Below are 17,557 nucleotides of genomic sequence, written 5' to 3' on the forward strand. Positions count from 1 at the left end.
CACACACAGCAGCAAACCACCCCCATGTCCGTCAATTTGTTTATTTCTTCTTTTTATTTCAAATGATTCGCTATGCCTTTAATTGCCTTTAATTGCATTATGCTGCTGCAACACAAACAATTCCCAGATTGGGATTAATAAAGTCATTCTTATTTTATCTTTATCTTATGTGATCATTACTTATGAACTTGCAGCAGTACAGTCAATGAAAACAGTTTGCAGGCTGTGATTTGAGCCACAGTTTTCCTGTTAAGGATGTTGGATGACTGCAAAGAGGTCATCACAAGGTCATTGGTCCATGGAAGAGAAAGAACTTGACTGAAGTGTTGTGACAAATAACACTTAAGAGGCCACAATAGACCTACATGTCTAGTCGACTAACACTAGTTTTGTGCTTCTAAATCTATAGAGTGTAACGCGATTCATTTTTTCTCCCGATTACCCCGGTGGGAGGGAGATCATTGGATGCAGTGCACTGTGGCCATGCCTGAATTCAATTATCTAGTCACAGCAGAGCCCATATAATCCTGTTGTGGCTGAGGAATTGCCTTCTGTAGAAACCATCAACATGCCTGTTAGTACAGCCTAGGGACTTAAAGTTTTTTTTATTCCTGGAAAAAAGCCTCAAATGTGACTTTTGATGCTTTTTCATTTCGCATCTAATGTTTTACAAGTTTTTGTTTTATATTGAACGGCTTTTGGCTTTTGGTTTATTTATACCTTCTCCCGTCTAATAAGTGCATCAAATAAAATAAATACCAAGTTATTATTAAGGCAGCTGCTGTTTCTCAATATTAGTATTTTCATACCTTGTTCACATTATGGTGGTTGCTTGCAGTAAACACACAGGTCTTGTAAATGCTGCTGTTGTTGGTTCTTTTATGGTGGTTTTAAAGCTGCAGCTTTTTCTCAGTAGATGCTGTTTTTTTTTGGAGGATGCCCTGGGTGTTTTGACTGTGGGTTATGAGAGGAAACCAACTTCCCAATAGGCTTTGCTTGACTTCCTTTTCTGGCTGCTTGGACAAGTATCATTGTATGTTTCAGTGGGAGAAATTCACAGCCGACATTTGTGCTTGCCATAGCAGGAAAAGCCGCGGTATAATTGATCATAAGTAAATAGACTTTGCTGTCCTGGTGTTGTCCATGCTGTCTTTCGTGAAAAGGCCTTCAGTCAGATGTTGGGTGATGCCAACTTATTGTTATTGTATGTTTGACATCGGCTCAGGAAGGCTGTCTGAATTATGGACTTTATAACGTGTAGAAAATCAGCATATATTCAGTATTTTGACAAATAAAACCTCAGTATATTCTAAGTGAAGTAATGTTATTTGCTATTTGTTTCTTTAATTTTATACGTTTTCTTTGATTGGCCTTAATGTATTGTAATGTCCCTTCCGTCTCTCATGTCTTTGCGCCATATGGAATTTCAGTTCATGGGTAATGCACCTTTTCTGTCCAGCAGGGGGCATCAGTAGCCTACTGTTTGTAACCCAAGGTGTCTTTAAAAGGAAACATGTAAACATAATGAAAACATGCCTCTTTCTGCAGGGCATAATAATATGGACAAATAGACATTTTATTATAGGATAACTAGGCATTAAAGGGTGTTTAGAACACACAGCATTACATAATGTAGCATTCACCCAAACCCTCTTGGGCTTGTTAACCATATCATATTAGACACACTAATGATTATTAGTGTGTCCAATGAGTGAGTCATTGTTACAGTGAGTGTATTGTCACCTCTTGGAGGGGAAAAAAAGGAAAAGATCATCTGGCTCCTGAATATTAGTCGCGTTCAAACATTTGTTTTATGACTGTCTCTGTCCGATGATAATTAATTGTTTACTTTATCATCTCTGGTTGATGGCATGACTCTTTTCAGAGGTTGTTTGCTCACAGCAATTAAGTTCATCAGTGCTCATCCTCCCTCCTCCTCCTCCCTCCTCCTCCTCCCTTTCCCCTCGTCTCCTTCCTTTTCTCCCTTTCTCTGTGCTAAATGCAGATTAGCAGCGTCACAATCGCATCCAGAATGAGAGTAAACTCCTCATTATGCCGTGTGACCCTCTGCTGCATGAATAATTCAGGGCTGCCGTGTTAGTGGCTGGCTGTTATTAGCATTCCGGATGGCGAGGGAGAGAGGGAGAGAGGGCGGGAGGCTCATATCACTGACAGGGCTGACTCAGGGGGATCAGCGCTGGATTGAGACACACATCACACACACATCATCACACGACACAGGAGATCAGTGGAGGTGCCTCTCCACTCACACACCCCGCTGTCTGTGTACATCTTACACACCCCTGCTGCTGCCGTGCAGCTCAATCTGCTTACTGGGAGGAAAACAACAAAGGCCCCTCTCACTGAGTGCATGCTAAACACTCGTGTGTGTGTGTGTGTGTGTGTGTGTGTGTGTGTGTGTGTGTGTGTGTGTGTGTGTGTGTGTGTGTGTGTGTGTGTGTGTGTGTGTGTGTGTGTGTGTGTGTGTGTGTGTGTGTGTGTGTGTGTGTGTGTGTGTGTGTGTGTGTGTGTGTGTGTGTGTGTGTGTGTGTGTGTGAGAGAGTCTGCTCTGTAAACACACTTGACTCTACTCTCTTGTTTTTTTGTTTTGTTTTTATAATATATATCGAAGGGAATATTGAGTGCTAGAAACCCCCAGCGGAGTTATTCGGGTGTGTCAGGAGTAGCGAGTGTGTGTGTTTGTGTGTGCTCACATGCAAGCATGCGTGCAGAAGCTGCATGTGCTTGCCATGGTGCCACTTCACTGGATGCACTCGTGCTTGACTGAGTGTGTAGACACATTACAACACCCCCCCCCCCCCCTTTTTTTTTTTTTACTTCCCGGCTCCCTTGTCTGTTGCTGAGGCTGAGTGTACTACAGTACTTAAACTCACCTCCGTCGGCCCACTGGGGGGGTCACAACATCCGGCTCCCCCTGCCGCCAGGGGCCAAAGGTCGTGAGCCTGCATCTATCAGCCAACCTCTGAGCCAAAGAGCGTGAGCAGAGATTAATGGCACTCAACTGGTAATTGAGACATCAGAAGCATTTTCAGCCGCCAACCGCGCCGCTCTTGATGTTTTATTGATATGCATGAATCTGACGATTTAGGGCGCTTGCATAAATCTGACATGCTCACCAGAGCTCTACTCATCTGTAAGAAATGTGGATCTAGACCTATTGAATTATAAAACAAGGAATCTTTTCAAATAATCAAGAATAAAGCAGACGCATGATAAAATACGTTATCATGCAGGGTGATTTGTGTGCATTTAAAGCATACATGCTGCATCATGAGCAATGGCTGATGCAATCATAATTAAAGCTTGTCCTTGCCGGAGCTACAAACGCCTCCCTCTTGTTGATAGTGGCTGCCAGCAGGTGGTGCCAGAAGGAAACATCACAAGTCAAAGGGAGTGTAACAAACATAATCCACATCTCTGTGCATGTGGGCGTCCCCCCTCTCCTCCCCTTCTTTCCCTCCGACTCCCTCTTTTTTTAAGAGCGTTTTATAATTAAAATGTGGGCGTCGCAGCCAGTGCATACAGCATGTTCAGTTCAGAAAATCATGCTCTGAGTTATTTTTAGTCATCTTTGATCCCCAGCAGCCACACAGGAAAAAGCCAATGATGGCAGCAGTCTGTACACATGTAGGCTAGTTAGTAACTATCTGTGCTGATCATTTCTCTGCACCTAGCCTGTGCGGGGGTAGAGAGGAGGCCTGACTGGTGAACAGCAACACTCCCCGTGTGTTTAAAGTTCACACTGGGCCATATGGTCCCCACAGTAGGGGGTGTTGGTGGAATTATTCACACGAAGCGCTCTGAATCACCAAGATCCTGGTATCAACCTTCCAGATAAGGGGAATGTCTCAAAGGCTTTGTGCTCCGGCTTCAAATCTCAATCCTCAAGAGAACACCAGAAGCTTCGCCCTTGCTTACACGCTCCGTCTTCCCACTCTCTCTCTCAACGTGTCCCTCTCTCTCTCCTTCATGTCCTCACACACACACTCACACTCCCTCTCCCACATCCACACAGTACAGTGTGACAAACAACGCCACCCTCTGCAGCGCGAAGCCAAAAACCTGTGACATTTTAGTAGGAAATAATATGAACTCATCCTCTATGACCAGATTTTGCCCCCGCCGCCTAATCTTTGAGTGCAGCATAATTAAGTACAAACAGCAGCCGTCGGTTAATTCCAACAAATGGGCTGCTGGATCGGACGATTATTAAAGGGATGCACATTTGTTGTCCCTGCATTCTAATGCAATTACTCACCCATTATGACCATGTAATTGTGCAGTCATTAATTGTGTATCCAGTCTATAATGCAAAAAGGCTCATTGCCACTGGAGTCGTGTTTTGTGCACTGGGGACCCGGGGCAGGTTTTCTCTGTGGCGCAGGGATTTACCCAAATGGATTGAGATACCTGAACTAAGGCGATATCGTAACGCTTTTGTGCAAATCAACATTCATCACTCTCTGTAGTGTATTAGAAGATGTCAGAGGACGGGAACAAGGCCTCGCTCGCTCTTTCAATCATGACTCATTTGTGTTCAGTACTTTTATGCGTCTCATTCTTCGCCATCTATTCCCATCCTGCTCTAATGTTCCACTGATAAGAATGTCCTATTCATCCCGCGTTCTTCACCAGTTGCTACAGAGAGGGAGAGAGACTCTACAGGCATTGAATGAAAAGCACATCTATTTCTGAGGGGGAGCTAGAGTGAGCATGGTGGAAGATAATTATTGATTTGAAATAAGAAAAGATAAGGCTCAACCTTGAGCAGCCCGGCGATAGCGCGCAGAACAGAATAATTAATGGGCCTGTCTTGTGTTGGGACAAGCTTTCACACTGAGACGAGCGTATTGATTTTAAACAGATAAACCGCGTAACCCTTTGTGAAGGGTTTGACAAACAATTTAATTGGGGGGAAAAACAACAATATTCCTCACCCTTTCCATCTCCTTTTCATCACGTCCCCGAGCTGTTTTTCCTCTGCTTGACCTATGGAAACAATTACTGTGCATCAGGCCTTGTACTGCCTCCAGACTACCAAGAAACGCTGCTGTAGGACGCACACACTGATTGGGGAATCTAATCAATGGTGGAACCTGTCTCCACTCCAGATGCCTGTGTTGAAACTGGGATTACCAAAGCCTTTTAGCTGTGCGGCCCCCTTTCAGAGAGAGAAAAATGTACCTGCCTTCTCTAGCTGAAGCACAGATAATTTAGGATTCCTGTACAACCCTCCTCCTTCCAAATCCCCAAGGAGAGCAGCAAAGAAGCCCCAGTCCTCTAACTTCTCCACTTGCCCTCCCCTGATTGCTGATGGGGCCTGTTTGATCATGTTTCCCTGCCTGTCCGTGTGATTTGTAAGCTGTTTAAACGTGAACGAGGCAATTAAATGAGGACGAACGCAGGAGAGCGGGTGCCGGGGTGATCATTAGCGATGAATTACCCCGGTGTGCACTCAAACACTCGGGAGGACTTTCAGGCGGACCACTCCCGAGGATCCAGATCCAATCTAGCCATTGATTAACAGAGACTTGTTCTTCCTGTGAAATCACTCGACAGGGATTTTAGGGCACTCATCCGGTCTTATCGAGATAGGCTAACATCAAAGGAGAATGAAGAGGGATTGGGTAAATGGGCTCGCCTTGCCCTCCGTGTAAGAGACTTAGAGGAGCAAATCTTGAATTATTGCCTCATGTAAATAATCTACTTGGAGCTTTTTTTTTGGGAGGTGAAAGAGGAACTCATGAGTCACTCGGGGCAGAGAACACTCATCGTACTTTGGAAGCTCTCATATTTCCCTTGATGGGAAACAACGGTGGGGGCTCCGTCTACAGGAATGTAAACAACACGATGTTCCTGACCTGTGTGAACTGCCCCCAAAAAGCCAGTGAGATGTAGAGGTATAACGTTTCTCACATCATATCAACTAATATCAGTAGGCTAATTCCCCTAATTTGATTTAAGCGGAAGAAGTGCTTCTATTGGCCTCAAAGTGGAAGGTATGGAATAAAAAAATAGCACAATGCCTTTAGTTAAGCTTGGTATTTAGCCAGCGTCAGGGTCAGTCCTCGGTAAAGCATGCGTTATATAACACAGGTTGTCTGTACATTAGTGGAATGTATGGCATACTTGGAATTGCTCTTACATTGAAAAACACTTGCAGGTTTTAAAAGCAGAGGTTACTGGCTGAGGACATTTTGTTCAAAACAATTTATTTTTCTCCGCTCCCTCCCCTCACTGAGTAAGCTTAGTGTGCAGTAGATGGAAAGGGATTTTCTCTTCCTAAATGGCCACGGGGGCCGTTTACGGTGTCACTACTATGGGATCACATGATGTTTGCGGGTGTAAAGGTCTCGAGGCAGCTGCTCCTTTTCGGATGGGATTTTCGAGGCGTCCAAGAGCAGGGCCCCATGCTGTCTGCACTGAAAGGTGGAGCAAATACTTCTAGGAAGAAAAAAAGGCTGAAATCCTCAGAAGCTGTATGTCTATTTGAAATGGGTTCTGGAGTCCCTCGGCTGCCTTCATGTTATAAACACTTACAGTGCTCAAATTCTTCCTTTGTCAAGGAGTCATAACAGGTGTCTCAGGAGGGATTTTTTTCCCGGTTAGCATATTTTCCACTTGCATGGAAAGTTTTTTTTCTTTATTAGGAACATTCTGCCCTGGGTAGACCCCTTGCCTCGAGACATGATATGCAGACTTTCTTTGAAGCAGTAAAGGTTACTTTCACACTCGCTCAAAATTCGGCCATGCCTTGTTAAACCAGGTTGTGCTAGTTCTGAACACCTTTGGCTGACATGTGTTGGTAAGCCATGATGCACTTTGCATACATTTTAATCCTGTGAGGAGTGCATACAATACACCTAGCTTATCTCTGGGTTCAACTTCAAAATTCAGGTTTGCTCCCCCAAAAACCTGCAACCCCTGACCTCCTCTAAAAACTTTATTTTTGTTAAAAAAATAAAAAAGGGAATGTAACGAAACTCTGTGCCAGAGACTTTACATACCCAGCACCCCTTGGGATTAAACTCAAGTACTTTCTCAACCCTCTTATACAGTTCATTTAAGGTAGAATCACACATAACACCAGTGGTAATGTAATGGTCCACATTGAACTATTTGCCATTGGATTTGTACCCATGATTTTATATACAGTCACAAATGTAAAGTGTTCAATTTACATTTGAAAAAAAGCCCAAAACCTTTTTAATGTGGCTTATCATCTTGACTGCAGTTAGGTCAATTTCCTTAGCAGGGTGGACACGTTAAATAGCCAGCCCCCTGGGAGGATGTTTGTGTGAACGATGTGAAGAATACACATTATTCATGTCCTCAGCTCCCCAGATAAAGACTCTATCTCGCGGCATAGCCCAGCTTTGCATCACGTTACGCCTAAGCATTGAAGCTGTTGATGTTTGAAATGGTACTATGATGGGGAAAATGCTAAAATGATAGAACCCGCCTTCAGTATTTCACTCTAAACACAAGGGTGTTCCCGTGGCTTATGCTTACTCTGGAAGTATTTACTCCCCACTCCCCAATGTCATGTCTGTTTTCTTTACTCAATGTGTTTAGTCTGTTACCCTCGTCTGTAAACTGTGCTGTACGGACATCACACATTAAATCAGATGTGGTCTCTCCCTAAACAAGTGATCTGGCTGTGAGGTTTTCGTACACAAGGACATTGTAGAAATTGTTTCCCTAATTGCTCTGAAACACCACTTAAGAAATACAAAATGGCTGCCTATCTGGAAAGATGAATAGTGAAAGATGAATAGTTTCTGTTATTTCATGCGTCCCTTTGAGGAAGCAGTTCAAGTTCCCTCAGAAATAACTTTCCCTGCTCATCTTGCTTTAATAGTGTCTGGCTAACTACAGCCATGTGTGGGTAATGTTCCTCTTTTGCTTTTATCAAGTTGGCATTTAAACCCTCACGGCCTCTTTTCAACTCCAGCAACATTTGTGGTCAAGTTTCCCATCTAACACAATCCAGCATTTGCTTGCAGCTTTTTCTTTTTACGCAGTTTTTATAAACAGCTTGCTCCTGGAATGTCATAAAAATAGAGAAATTCTTGTAAGCAGAAACATTTGAACAGTATGTTGTGCAAAGTTACTCAAAGTAATAGATCAATGGTTGAAGTTTTTAGTTATAAGTACACTAATAGATAAATAGTTGGAATGCATGTGAAAAATAGTGGAACACATTTTGGAAAAAGATGGCAAAATTGATGGTTAGCAGTTGAAATGGTTGGCTAAGGTTAACTGATAAATTGTTGAAATAGTTTAATTTATCGGATTAAATATAAGATTTGAAATAATTAGCTGAGTCATGGTTGAAATGGCCAGCTGCAACTTCAAGTGGCCAATGGTATCCTTATCTCATGCTAACTTTGAGACATTATTTAAGCAAATATGACATGTGTTTAGTGTTAGCAGGTTGTGATGCTAACATTATTGTGTCAGCTTGCTACATTAGCCTGGTTCATACTTCCACTGACACACACTAGAATTTGGTAATTGTATCCTGTCTTGAATTACAGGAATATATAACATGTTGATAGTTTATAAATAAAAATGATGCTTGAAGTCATTATTATCCATTCTCTGGAGACCAGAAATGTCTTCACTAAATTTCATTATCTATATTCACAGCTGCTCTTCTACTGTACCTGTGTAACCTCGCCTAATGGATTTCATATTGGCTAATTTGTGATGCTTATGAAAAGCAATTTCTCCTCACTCCTCCTACACATGTTTAAATGTGACAAGTGTTGTTAAACCTGTACCCTGCCTAGGATACAGCTGGCTGTATCTAATGTTTACACTAAGCTTGTATCCGTAGGTCTGGTCTAATTCACTTTGTGGCTAACCTTGTTTATTTTCTACTGATTTTATTTCAGGTTTGAAGAAATTGTCCAGAAGAACAAAGTTGAATACCATGCAGGTGGTTCGACACAGAACTCCGTGAAAATTGCACAGGTTAGTCTTCTCTTGCCCCCTGAATGTGTTTTTAAATATACTGCGGTGTGTTTCCAACCTTAGGTTTGTCAGCCTGGGAATAGAGAGCAAAGCTGCACAGCATGTTGACACATTACAGTTTAAGGTGTTGTGCATTCATCAGACCTGCCAATGGAAAGAGAAAGGCAGGGAGGATTCATAATATTTGCAGCGTTATCTAGTTGGCCTAATTTCCTCAGACATATCAAACATCAATTAGAGAGAATTACAAGTAGATGTAATTAACATGTCACAACGAATTATATCAAACAAATGCTGATCTCCTGCCTCACGGATCTGAGTATCTAAAAAAAAAGAAGACGATTGTTGGAAGTCTAAAATGCCAATCTGAATCTGAGAAGATTATTCACTGAATCTTTTTCTCTTTTTTAAGTGACTGCAGTAAGTCTGAAAATTTGACATCTAGTGATTAGCTGCTGATAAGGCTTTGGTCTGTTCACAATAAACAAAGAAAAAGCATCCAGCTGAAAAATAATTCTCTTCCGGGGAGAAATGAGTGCAGAAGCTAATTGGGAGGCTGATGTTTGTGAAAGCGCCGTCTCTTTATTGTGTGTGGGTTTTTGTTTGTACGTATAAGAACAGTGTGTAGAGCTCGTATTTGTACTGATGTGTCTGTGTGATTGTATGTGTATTTAACAAAAGATAGATACAGAGAGAGGAAAAAGAAAACAAGCAGGCCCTCGGGCTACCACAATCTCCATGCTTTGGAGACAGAGAGCTTCCTTTTTAAAAAAGAGATGTGGAGCTGTGCACCTCCATACTGACACTATTTAATTATAACAATCAGAAGTGTTTACATAAGCCTCAGTCACTCACAGACAATAACTGCCCACGAGATTATCTTCTTTGGCCATGAATTTCCCTTATTTTTTCACCATCCTGGATGTAGTTGGATTTTAAAATGTGGTTTCCCAACAGAACCATGGGAATCGTGAATGTAAAAATGTTCTTGTCTCTTTTCATCACACCAGCTAAGGCCATAGCTTTAGCTTGGTGTCTCAGTAAAGACATAGACCTTGACAAGCATTTGTTATGTTTTATTTAAGAAGACACCCAAGTTGCGCAAGAACCCCTTTGTGAAATCAGATGGAGAAGGAGAGGAGCTCTTTCTGGAAAACGAGCCGTCATGGCCCCTGTGCCCTGTGAGAAGCGTTCAGTCAACTTAAATAGGTCTTATAATGGCATGGCAGACCCCAGTCAAATGTTATTCTACTCTGTTTATTTGGATATTTATCCCTTTCAGAGAGGAGATGTCGAGCTGATTCTGAAATGCTCATGATAACAAGAGTGTTTTCGTCCAACAGCCAGGAGTCTCAGAAACAGTTTCTGTCAATATATACCTTGAAGCACTTACTTTTCCACATTCTACTTTCAGGTGATGGTGTTCTTTTATGAAAAATGTATAATGCATAACCGGCTCCCAGATTATCACATTGTAGCACTTGCAATATGTGAAACTTCAAACCCTGCTGTATTGTGGAAGCTGAACCTTCAAACACGAATGATATGCACTGCAGCACTGAATCCACATCAAAGGGCCCAGTGACTAAATGAGATGCTCGATCCAGGGCAGGTTTGCTCAGGAGCACCACCGCCGCTGGAGGAGAGGGAGAAGTGTTCAGAGGCTTTGCACAGGAATCGCTGCACATGCTGGGAAAACCCGGGGTGTGGGAGGATCAATGCCTTTGCCAGTAGAACTCGTACTTTCCTCCAAAACCTAACCGCTTCATCGGAGGCTGTAATAGGTTAAATACTGCCGCTTCATCGAGTTAAGATTTCTGCACTATCAAGGAAAACCTAAACCTCGGCTTTAAGAGGATGCAGAATCGATGGTAATTGGATTTAGTCAAATGAGAATTGACCAAGCTGAAGCTTAGATGGATAAGCATTGTTTCCCTTTAACCACCGTCTCTGCCCCGCTCTTTGATCGGAATCATCCGTTGCCCTGTTTGCTTGTCGTCCATTGGTTGCACTCAGTGCTATCTTTAGCACTGGCACATTACTTGTTTTTTTTTACGTTATCTTGCATTATAGCTCCTGTCACAACTTATCCATATTCAAAGCACACATCATGGCAACTAGAAGTCCCAAGGTAGACATATCTACACATCTGTACTTCCTTATCTCTGCACCAGTGCTTCTAAATAAGCCTTAGATTTAGCTTGTATGCAAAGCTGTCTGGCTCTGATTCTAAAGAGAAAAAAAAATGCAATGATAGAAGTAGGTTGGAGGTTGTTTTGTCTTTGCCAAGGCTCTAACAAACACCATGCCCTAAAGGGACATTCAACATAAAGGCTCACCAACTGGATGTTGCAGGGTTGTAAGGTAACAGAAACCAGGCCTGCGTTGTCCGCTCTCATATAGACTCATGCATCAAAGGAGCTTCGCCTCAGATACGGCACAGCGGGAAACAACAATCATATTTCTTTCAGTCATTTACAAAGTTGAAGGCAAAAGAAATTGTGGCCTCTCTGAGCATGCGATCCAGAATTTGGTACCGCCGAGCACGCATGGTGTTTATCACAGGTGACAGAATCACTGGGGCGAGTCGGTTGACTGGAGGGCTGTATCAAGAAGCACAGTCAATTCATTTAGACAGAACATCAAAGTCCTCCAACAGCTCCTTAGGGCCTAGAGATTGAAGTCTGAGCAGAGACAGGCTCATAGGGAGTTATTGCTCCTGCCAGGGAAGTAGATCCCGCTCGGAGTGCCTCGTGTAAACCGTGCATTCTCATTATGGTCCTCGCAAATCAACAGCATTGACATATTTTATTTCTTTGCACTGTAAGCAGGCTTTGTAGCCATTCACCGAAAAGAACAAATTGCTGTGTCTAAGTGCCCTAGCTGTGAGCGCGTCGCAAGAAGTTATGATTAAGTATGTTCCCTGCTCTTTATTTGGATCGTGTGCTTTGTTGGCAGTCCATATCATCAATTCACGGTGATGTTTTAATTATTGTTTATAAAGTAAAGGCTTTTGAAAAATCTGCCGTCTCTGTTTTGGTTATGATGCCTGTTTAACATTTCCTCAGACTTGGTCGATGGTGGAAGGGGTGAATGGGGCCCAGGTTTGGATGTTGGCTCTGAGCTCTTAATTGGAAACGCATGTGCACCACACTGTTGGAAGTTGTATTTAAAAAACAGAACAATCCCACAGCACTACTTGACTTCGAAAAAAGGTCCTCACAAGCTCATATTTTGTAGGGGAACACTTAAACTGGGTTTGATGTCTCATTGAAGGCTTTGACTTATTTCTCGGGTTGAAAATATTCCATGACCTAATGTTTGGCTTTTACAGCTCGGTTTGTTAAATAAATAAAGAAGTTGAGCAACTTGTCTCTATTTGAATGGGCTAAATGAAGAAATGCCTACGTCTGGTTCCACTTAGAGAAATGAGGACAGTTAAGGAGAAAGACTGGAGCTTTTGTGTTCAAACTGTGTGACTGAACTTTAAGGAGGATGTGCTTACAGCTAAAAGAGGGCATTCACATTTTAACTGTTGCTTTCTGTTTTTAGTTACATTCTTCTCACAGTTAATGATTAGTCTTAAGACAAATATTCTTTCCGTAAAGAGAGTTTTGAAGGCTTTTGAGTTGTTGGTAAAAACACGTTTGGTTCTGGGATGATATTTGTGGCTCTCTTAGTTTGTGTTTTTGATCACATTGATTGCTTGTAGTTGCATAAATCTCAGTGCAGCTGTGCCGAAATGAGCACACTAATGACCGATTAAAACCTGAACCCTGGTGGGCCTTTGAATTCACGCTGCAGAAATCAACCCTCTCAAGTATGGGCCCGTTGTTAAAGCAAACGCCTCTTGTTTGTTTTAACACAGGTTAATTGCACAACCACTGTTAGCACCCACTCTGAGCCGTTTTATGGCACCGGGCTCTTGCCGTTTCCTCCCCATTACGAAGCACTGCAAGGTCACAGTCTGTTGAGCTTCTTGTGAGAGATGCATGAAACCAAATGGATTTCCCCCCCCTTTCTTCATCCCCATCTCCTCTGATTCTAGACATTCCAGGTGTGCAAGTGTGTGCACTTGAGGGGGGCTGCCATTGTTTTTCCTCCGCACTAGCAGCGGAAGCAAAGAACGCCTCATTCGCTTTGATGAGCGATGTGTTCATGCGTGGGCTTCAATGTCACCCGCCATGAGGCAGCTGTGAAGTCGCAGCTCACGTCTGTGGTGCCATTTACTCAATGATGAAGTGAAGAGATCTCTGTTGGTCCCCCATCCACCTCCTCTTTACACACACATGTACGTACACACACCCTCTGAGCATGTGTTCCTCCCACCTCAACTTTATTGTGACGGTTTGTCACAGCTAATATCAGCATGCATTAAATCTCAAGCTCTGTGATCACAATGATAAAGGTTGACTGGGCGATTATGCAGGGCTCTGTCATCAGAGGGATTTGTTAACAGCTGATGGCCCCACCGTGTGGCGCCTTCTTTCTTCTGTTTACTCCAATATGTCTTTCACAAGAATATAATTTGTTTGATTGAATTTTCCTCTTAGATGCACAAGATTGGTGTCGCCCTGGCAAGAAATGGCACAGATTGCGGTATAGGTGACATATTACTGTCCCTGTTGAAGTTAATTTGCCGTCAAATTTGCGACTTAATTTAAGCTGCCAAAGGGAAGACGTGGGGAGTAGATTGTAACTCATAAGTATGCATAGGAAAGAGTGTTGATTAACATTGAGGGCTCGAGAGACAGAATCACTCAATGTGTATCATCTGGTCTCAGAGGCTGGCAGTGGAATTGAATGTGATTTCTTGCATAACGTGTCCTTGCTTTAAGTCCTTGGTTCCAGGCTCAGGAAGAAAGGCAGCACCGTTGGCTTGCCTGCATTTTTGCTCGGCTATTGTATAGTTGCCCAGGCTCGAGGCGAGCTCTGAGTGAAATCTAAAAGGACTTGTGAAACGTACAACAGTCTACATATCTGGCAGCATTCTCATGTCAAACTCCCGAATGATATTTTTCACAGGACACTTGGTCCGCCTGCCACGTTGCTGTGTCCTGCACTTTCATGTGCTCACATGACTGCGGATGGTCTGAGAGCCTTCCAGACTGTAAACAATCGTTCATTAAACAAACCATTGTTTGGAATCATCTGCCGACACTAGTAAAGTACCTGATGAATGAAAGGAGGATTGTGCATTTCACACAACTGTACATTTTCATTTGATTATTGAAAGATGCCCCTCTCTCATATTTCCCCCGCAGAATATCTGTGGCAGTAGCATTTATTTGGCACATTCTCAGCATGCTCCCACTCTTGCGGTTGAAGTGTTGCATAGCAACTGAGAAAAACAGCTTTAAATATTTTGGTTAAAAAGGTTTAAAGAAAATAAAGAACAGCCTGCAATTACTGTTCATTTCTCCCGAGTTCATAAGTTTAAGGAGCTGTAGTATTGGGCCAAGTAATAAATGAAATACCAAATTAGGCTTTGTGTTAGCTTGGAAAAACTGTGAAACCGTTTGTCTAGAATATTGCCTGTCCCTATGCCAATTCAGTTATTCATCTATAGCTATTTTGTTTATCGGATAAACGCTGGCAGCTGTCTGCACCTTCACTAATTCACAAGTGTTTTGAAACAAAGCTCGCAGTAGTTTTCAGAGTGCAGCTTGGCTCAGTTTTCAAGCCTGCCGAGTATATCTGTGACAGCATGGAAAATGTGTAGGTGAGTGCAAATTTGAAGTGATGTGCCTCAGGAAAATGGATGGGGATGGATCGACAGGGATTGGGGCACATGTGGAGAGAGAGAAGGCTGGATGACGCACAGCAGGTGACAGACAGACACTAATAGTAATGGCTCTTATCAGTGCCTCGCTCGCTCCCTCTTTTCACATGGGCTCTGACATCCTCCTCCTACTCCACCCCCTCCATCTAGCAGGGGGTGCTGGGAGCTCGCTGGGTTGTGCAGCCCGCTCAGACGGAAAGAGCCTGCCAAACACCGGTCCCCTCACATATAAATTGCATCATTAACATCGCCTAGATTATTCCAAGCTCTCCCACCGGGTTTATGGCAGCACCGGCTCAACTTAACTATTTGACTCACTGAAGACATTCAGGTTTCCTCAGTGAGCTCTGCTGAGATCTGAAATGCGCCAGTTCTATTTTCTCTTAAGGTTTCAAACAAATCCTGAGGAAATGTGTCTTTTTTTTTCACTCAGAGAGGCTTATTATATAGTCTAATGTGCTTTATTTTTCAACTTTAGCTGTCAAAACTTTGGACGTGTGTTGCAAAGTAAAAAGAGTTTCTATTGCTGTTGGTTCAGTCAGAATCAGTGCGAGCGACATGGGTAAAATTAATTCACAATATTAATAACAATACATTTGTATTACTTAAATACATCAGACAATAACACATCTATAAACGTTCTAAAAATCCTAAAAATGAGACGATAATGTACAGTATATCACAATATTTTATTGATGTTCATTAATTTAATTTTTCTGTAAATCCTGTCTCATAAATCCATAATAAGATATGAAGCCATTGATTATATAATTAAGTGCTGAAAGAATTACTGCAGTTTATATTTGACAACAAAAGATAAAGTAATGTAACGTTCAATAATGTAAAACAATCAGCAGTTCTGTCGTCCTAAATGTGAAGATTGCTACTTTTTCTGTGCTTTTATATCATTGCAAACAAAAATACTGTTGGGTTTTTTTAGGCTATTGAGTCCAATTGATGAATTCAGAAGAAAAGATTGATATTGATTGCTAATAAAAATCTATTTGTGTCAGTTGATCATGATTCCAGTTAACAGAGATCCATGATAAGACTGAGTAACTGTCCAGCTGTAGTTGCATTAACGCCAACATCCAGTTGACCGTATCCTGCTAATTGTCTCTTCTCTAAATTATATAAGACAATCTGTGATCGGTTGCACCTTTTAGAAGGAGGCTCTTAAGCCCAATTGACATCTGCAGTATAGCTGGACGCTGCTTCCTCCTCAGATCAGTAGGCAATTAACTCTGTAATTACTATCCAAGGTCAGGGTTAAGCTCTCAGTTAAAGGTTGGAGTAGCAAACATTTTATATGATCCTCTTACTCTATTATCCTTTCTCGCTGCTACAAGGTTTTACCTCATGGGGAGAATACATTACATAAAGCCCCTTGGCAATTACTCCTCAATGAATATCCTCATGGTGTATAGTCCTTATGATTAATCTGGAATCCCCTCTTCCCCTGTCCAACCGTAGACCTGGCTCTGCTTACCATGCAAGTTTCATTTTCACCTGAACAAATGGCTCCTTTAGACAAAAAGTGCAAAGCTTTTACTTTTACTGGCTGCTCGGGAGAAGAAAAAAAAGAGGAAAAGAGAGGGAGAGCTCAACCTCCTGCAGTAAAAACAGATATTCCAACAAGGAGCAAAAGGCGGGGTGGGGTCAGAGTGGTTGGTGGTGTTGGGGAGTTTTTTTGGGAGGGGGGGCGGGTTGCTTAATAGTGTTGAATAAAGGAACATTTATTTTTGTGCTTCGGCCTGTAACAGCCTCAGGAAATGGCTCAGTCTCTTGATCGGGAGCAAATCCTATTAACTTACAGTGCTCTCACTCAGGGTAATGGGCTCCACCTTGAGACTTGGGAGAGCACTTTTCCCTCTGACACATTGATACCGGTGTCTGGAGGGCTTGGCGTTGGGTAGTCTAACACTCGGGCAGAGACTAATCAAGTCAAACAATCTGCCGGGCTGGAGCAACACGGAGTGAGGATGTTGATATCCAGCGAGCTCATTCAACAGGCCCCTTCACACGTTCCTAACCCAATACCAAAGGATCAGTGCACAGGATCAGTTCAAGATCAGGTTATTCGAGCCCCTGAGAATTGTAAAGCGATCCCAGAGCAGCTTTTGCTTTCTCAGGAGTGATCGGAGCTGGCGGATCTGTTATAGACTGTAAGGGCCAGGGCCAAAGGGAACTCCTGGGGTCCCCATTAATTTCTGTCCAGCAAAGGGTAGGGCTGTGTGTCTGTGGGGGTGTTTGCACTGTATGTGTGTGTTTGTGGAAGAAAGTGAGAAAGAGAAACTCTATTTACAGTATGTGGGTAACCGCCATCCCCAAAGCCAATTGGTAGAGTAACTCCAATATCTTTTATTGAAAACATTGGGCACCTCTAGTTTATTATTTTCTGTCAGGAATCTGATGTTTCAAACACGGCTGCCGTTAGTTTAAAGCTGCCACATACTGTTATTAGCCTTCTGCGAGAACCTTGGGAGGAATGGGAACTCTATCAAAGCATAAATACTCCAATTAAGAGACTGAACCAGATTGAAAGTTGCCTTTGTGGGTGGCAACAGACTTCTCCTCGGCTGAAAAGCAGCAAATTGCTAGTTCCTCAACACATCAAACATGTTTTTGTCTATTTGCAGTCTTCGAAAACCCTCTTACGCCTCATTTAAATGTGTCCTAAACATGACCCCCTTTGATGCTATGCCTCTCCACTGATGGATCACCTCAGTCTGGACCCCGCTCATAAATCCATGTTCAATGGCACGTTCTTCTCTT

General features: G+C 42.7%; 1 protein-coding gene across 2 annotated transcripts in view; it reads left to right on the forward strand.

The window, feature by feature from the left end:
* The window catches only part of adkb (adenosine kinase b), a 94,861-nt gene that overhangs the window by 6,213 nt on the left and 71,091 nt on the right, over positions 1–17,557 (forward strand). For both annotated transcript variants that reach the window (XM_063892596.1, XM_063892597.1), the window contains exon 4: positions 8,922–9,000. In XM_063892596.1, coding sequence (XP_063748666.1) covers positions 8,922–9,000 — 79 coding nt within the window. The remainder of the gene's footprint in view (positions 1–8,921; positions 9,001–17,557) is intronic.

The sequence above is a fragment of the Eleginops maclovinus genome, chromosome 10, assembly GCF_036324505.1.
Source record: "Eleginops maclovinus isolate JMC-PN-2008 ecotype Puerto Natales chromosome 10, JC_Emac_rtc_rv5, whole genome shotgun sequence".
NCBI classification, from domain to species: Eukaryota; Metazoa; Chordata; class Actinopteri; order Perciformes; family Eleginopidae; genus Eleginops; species Eleginops maclovinus.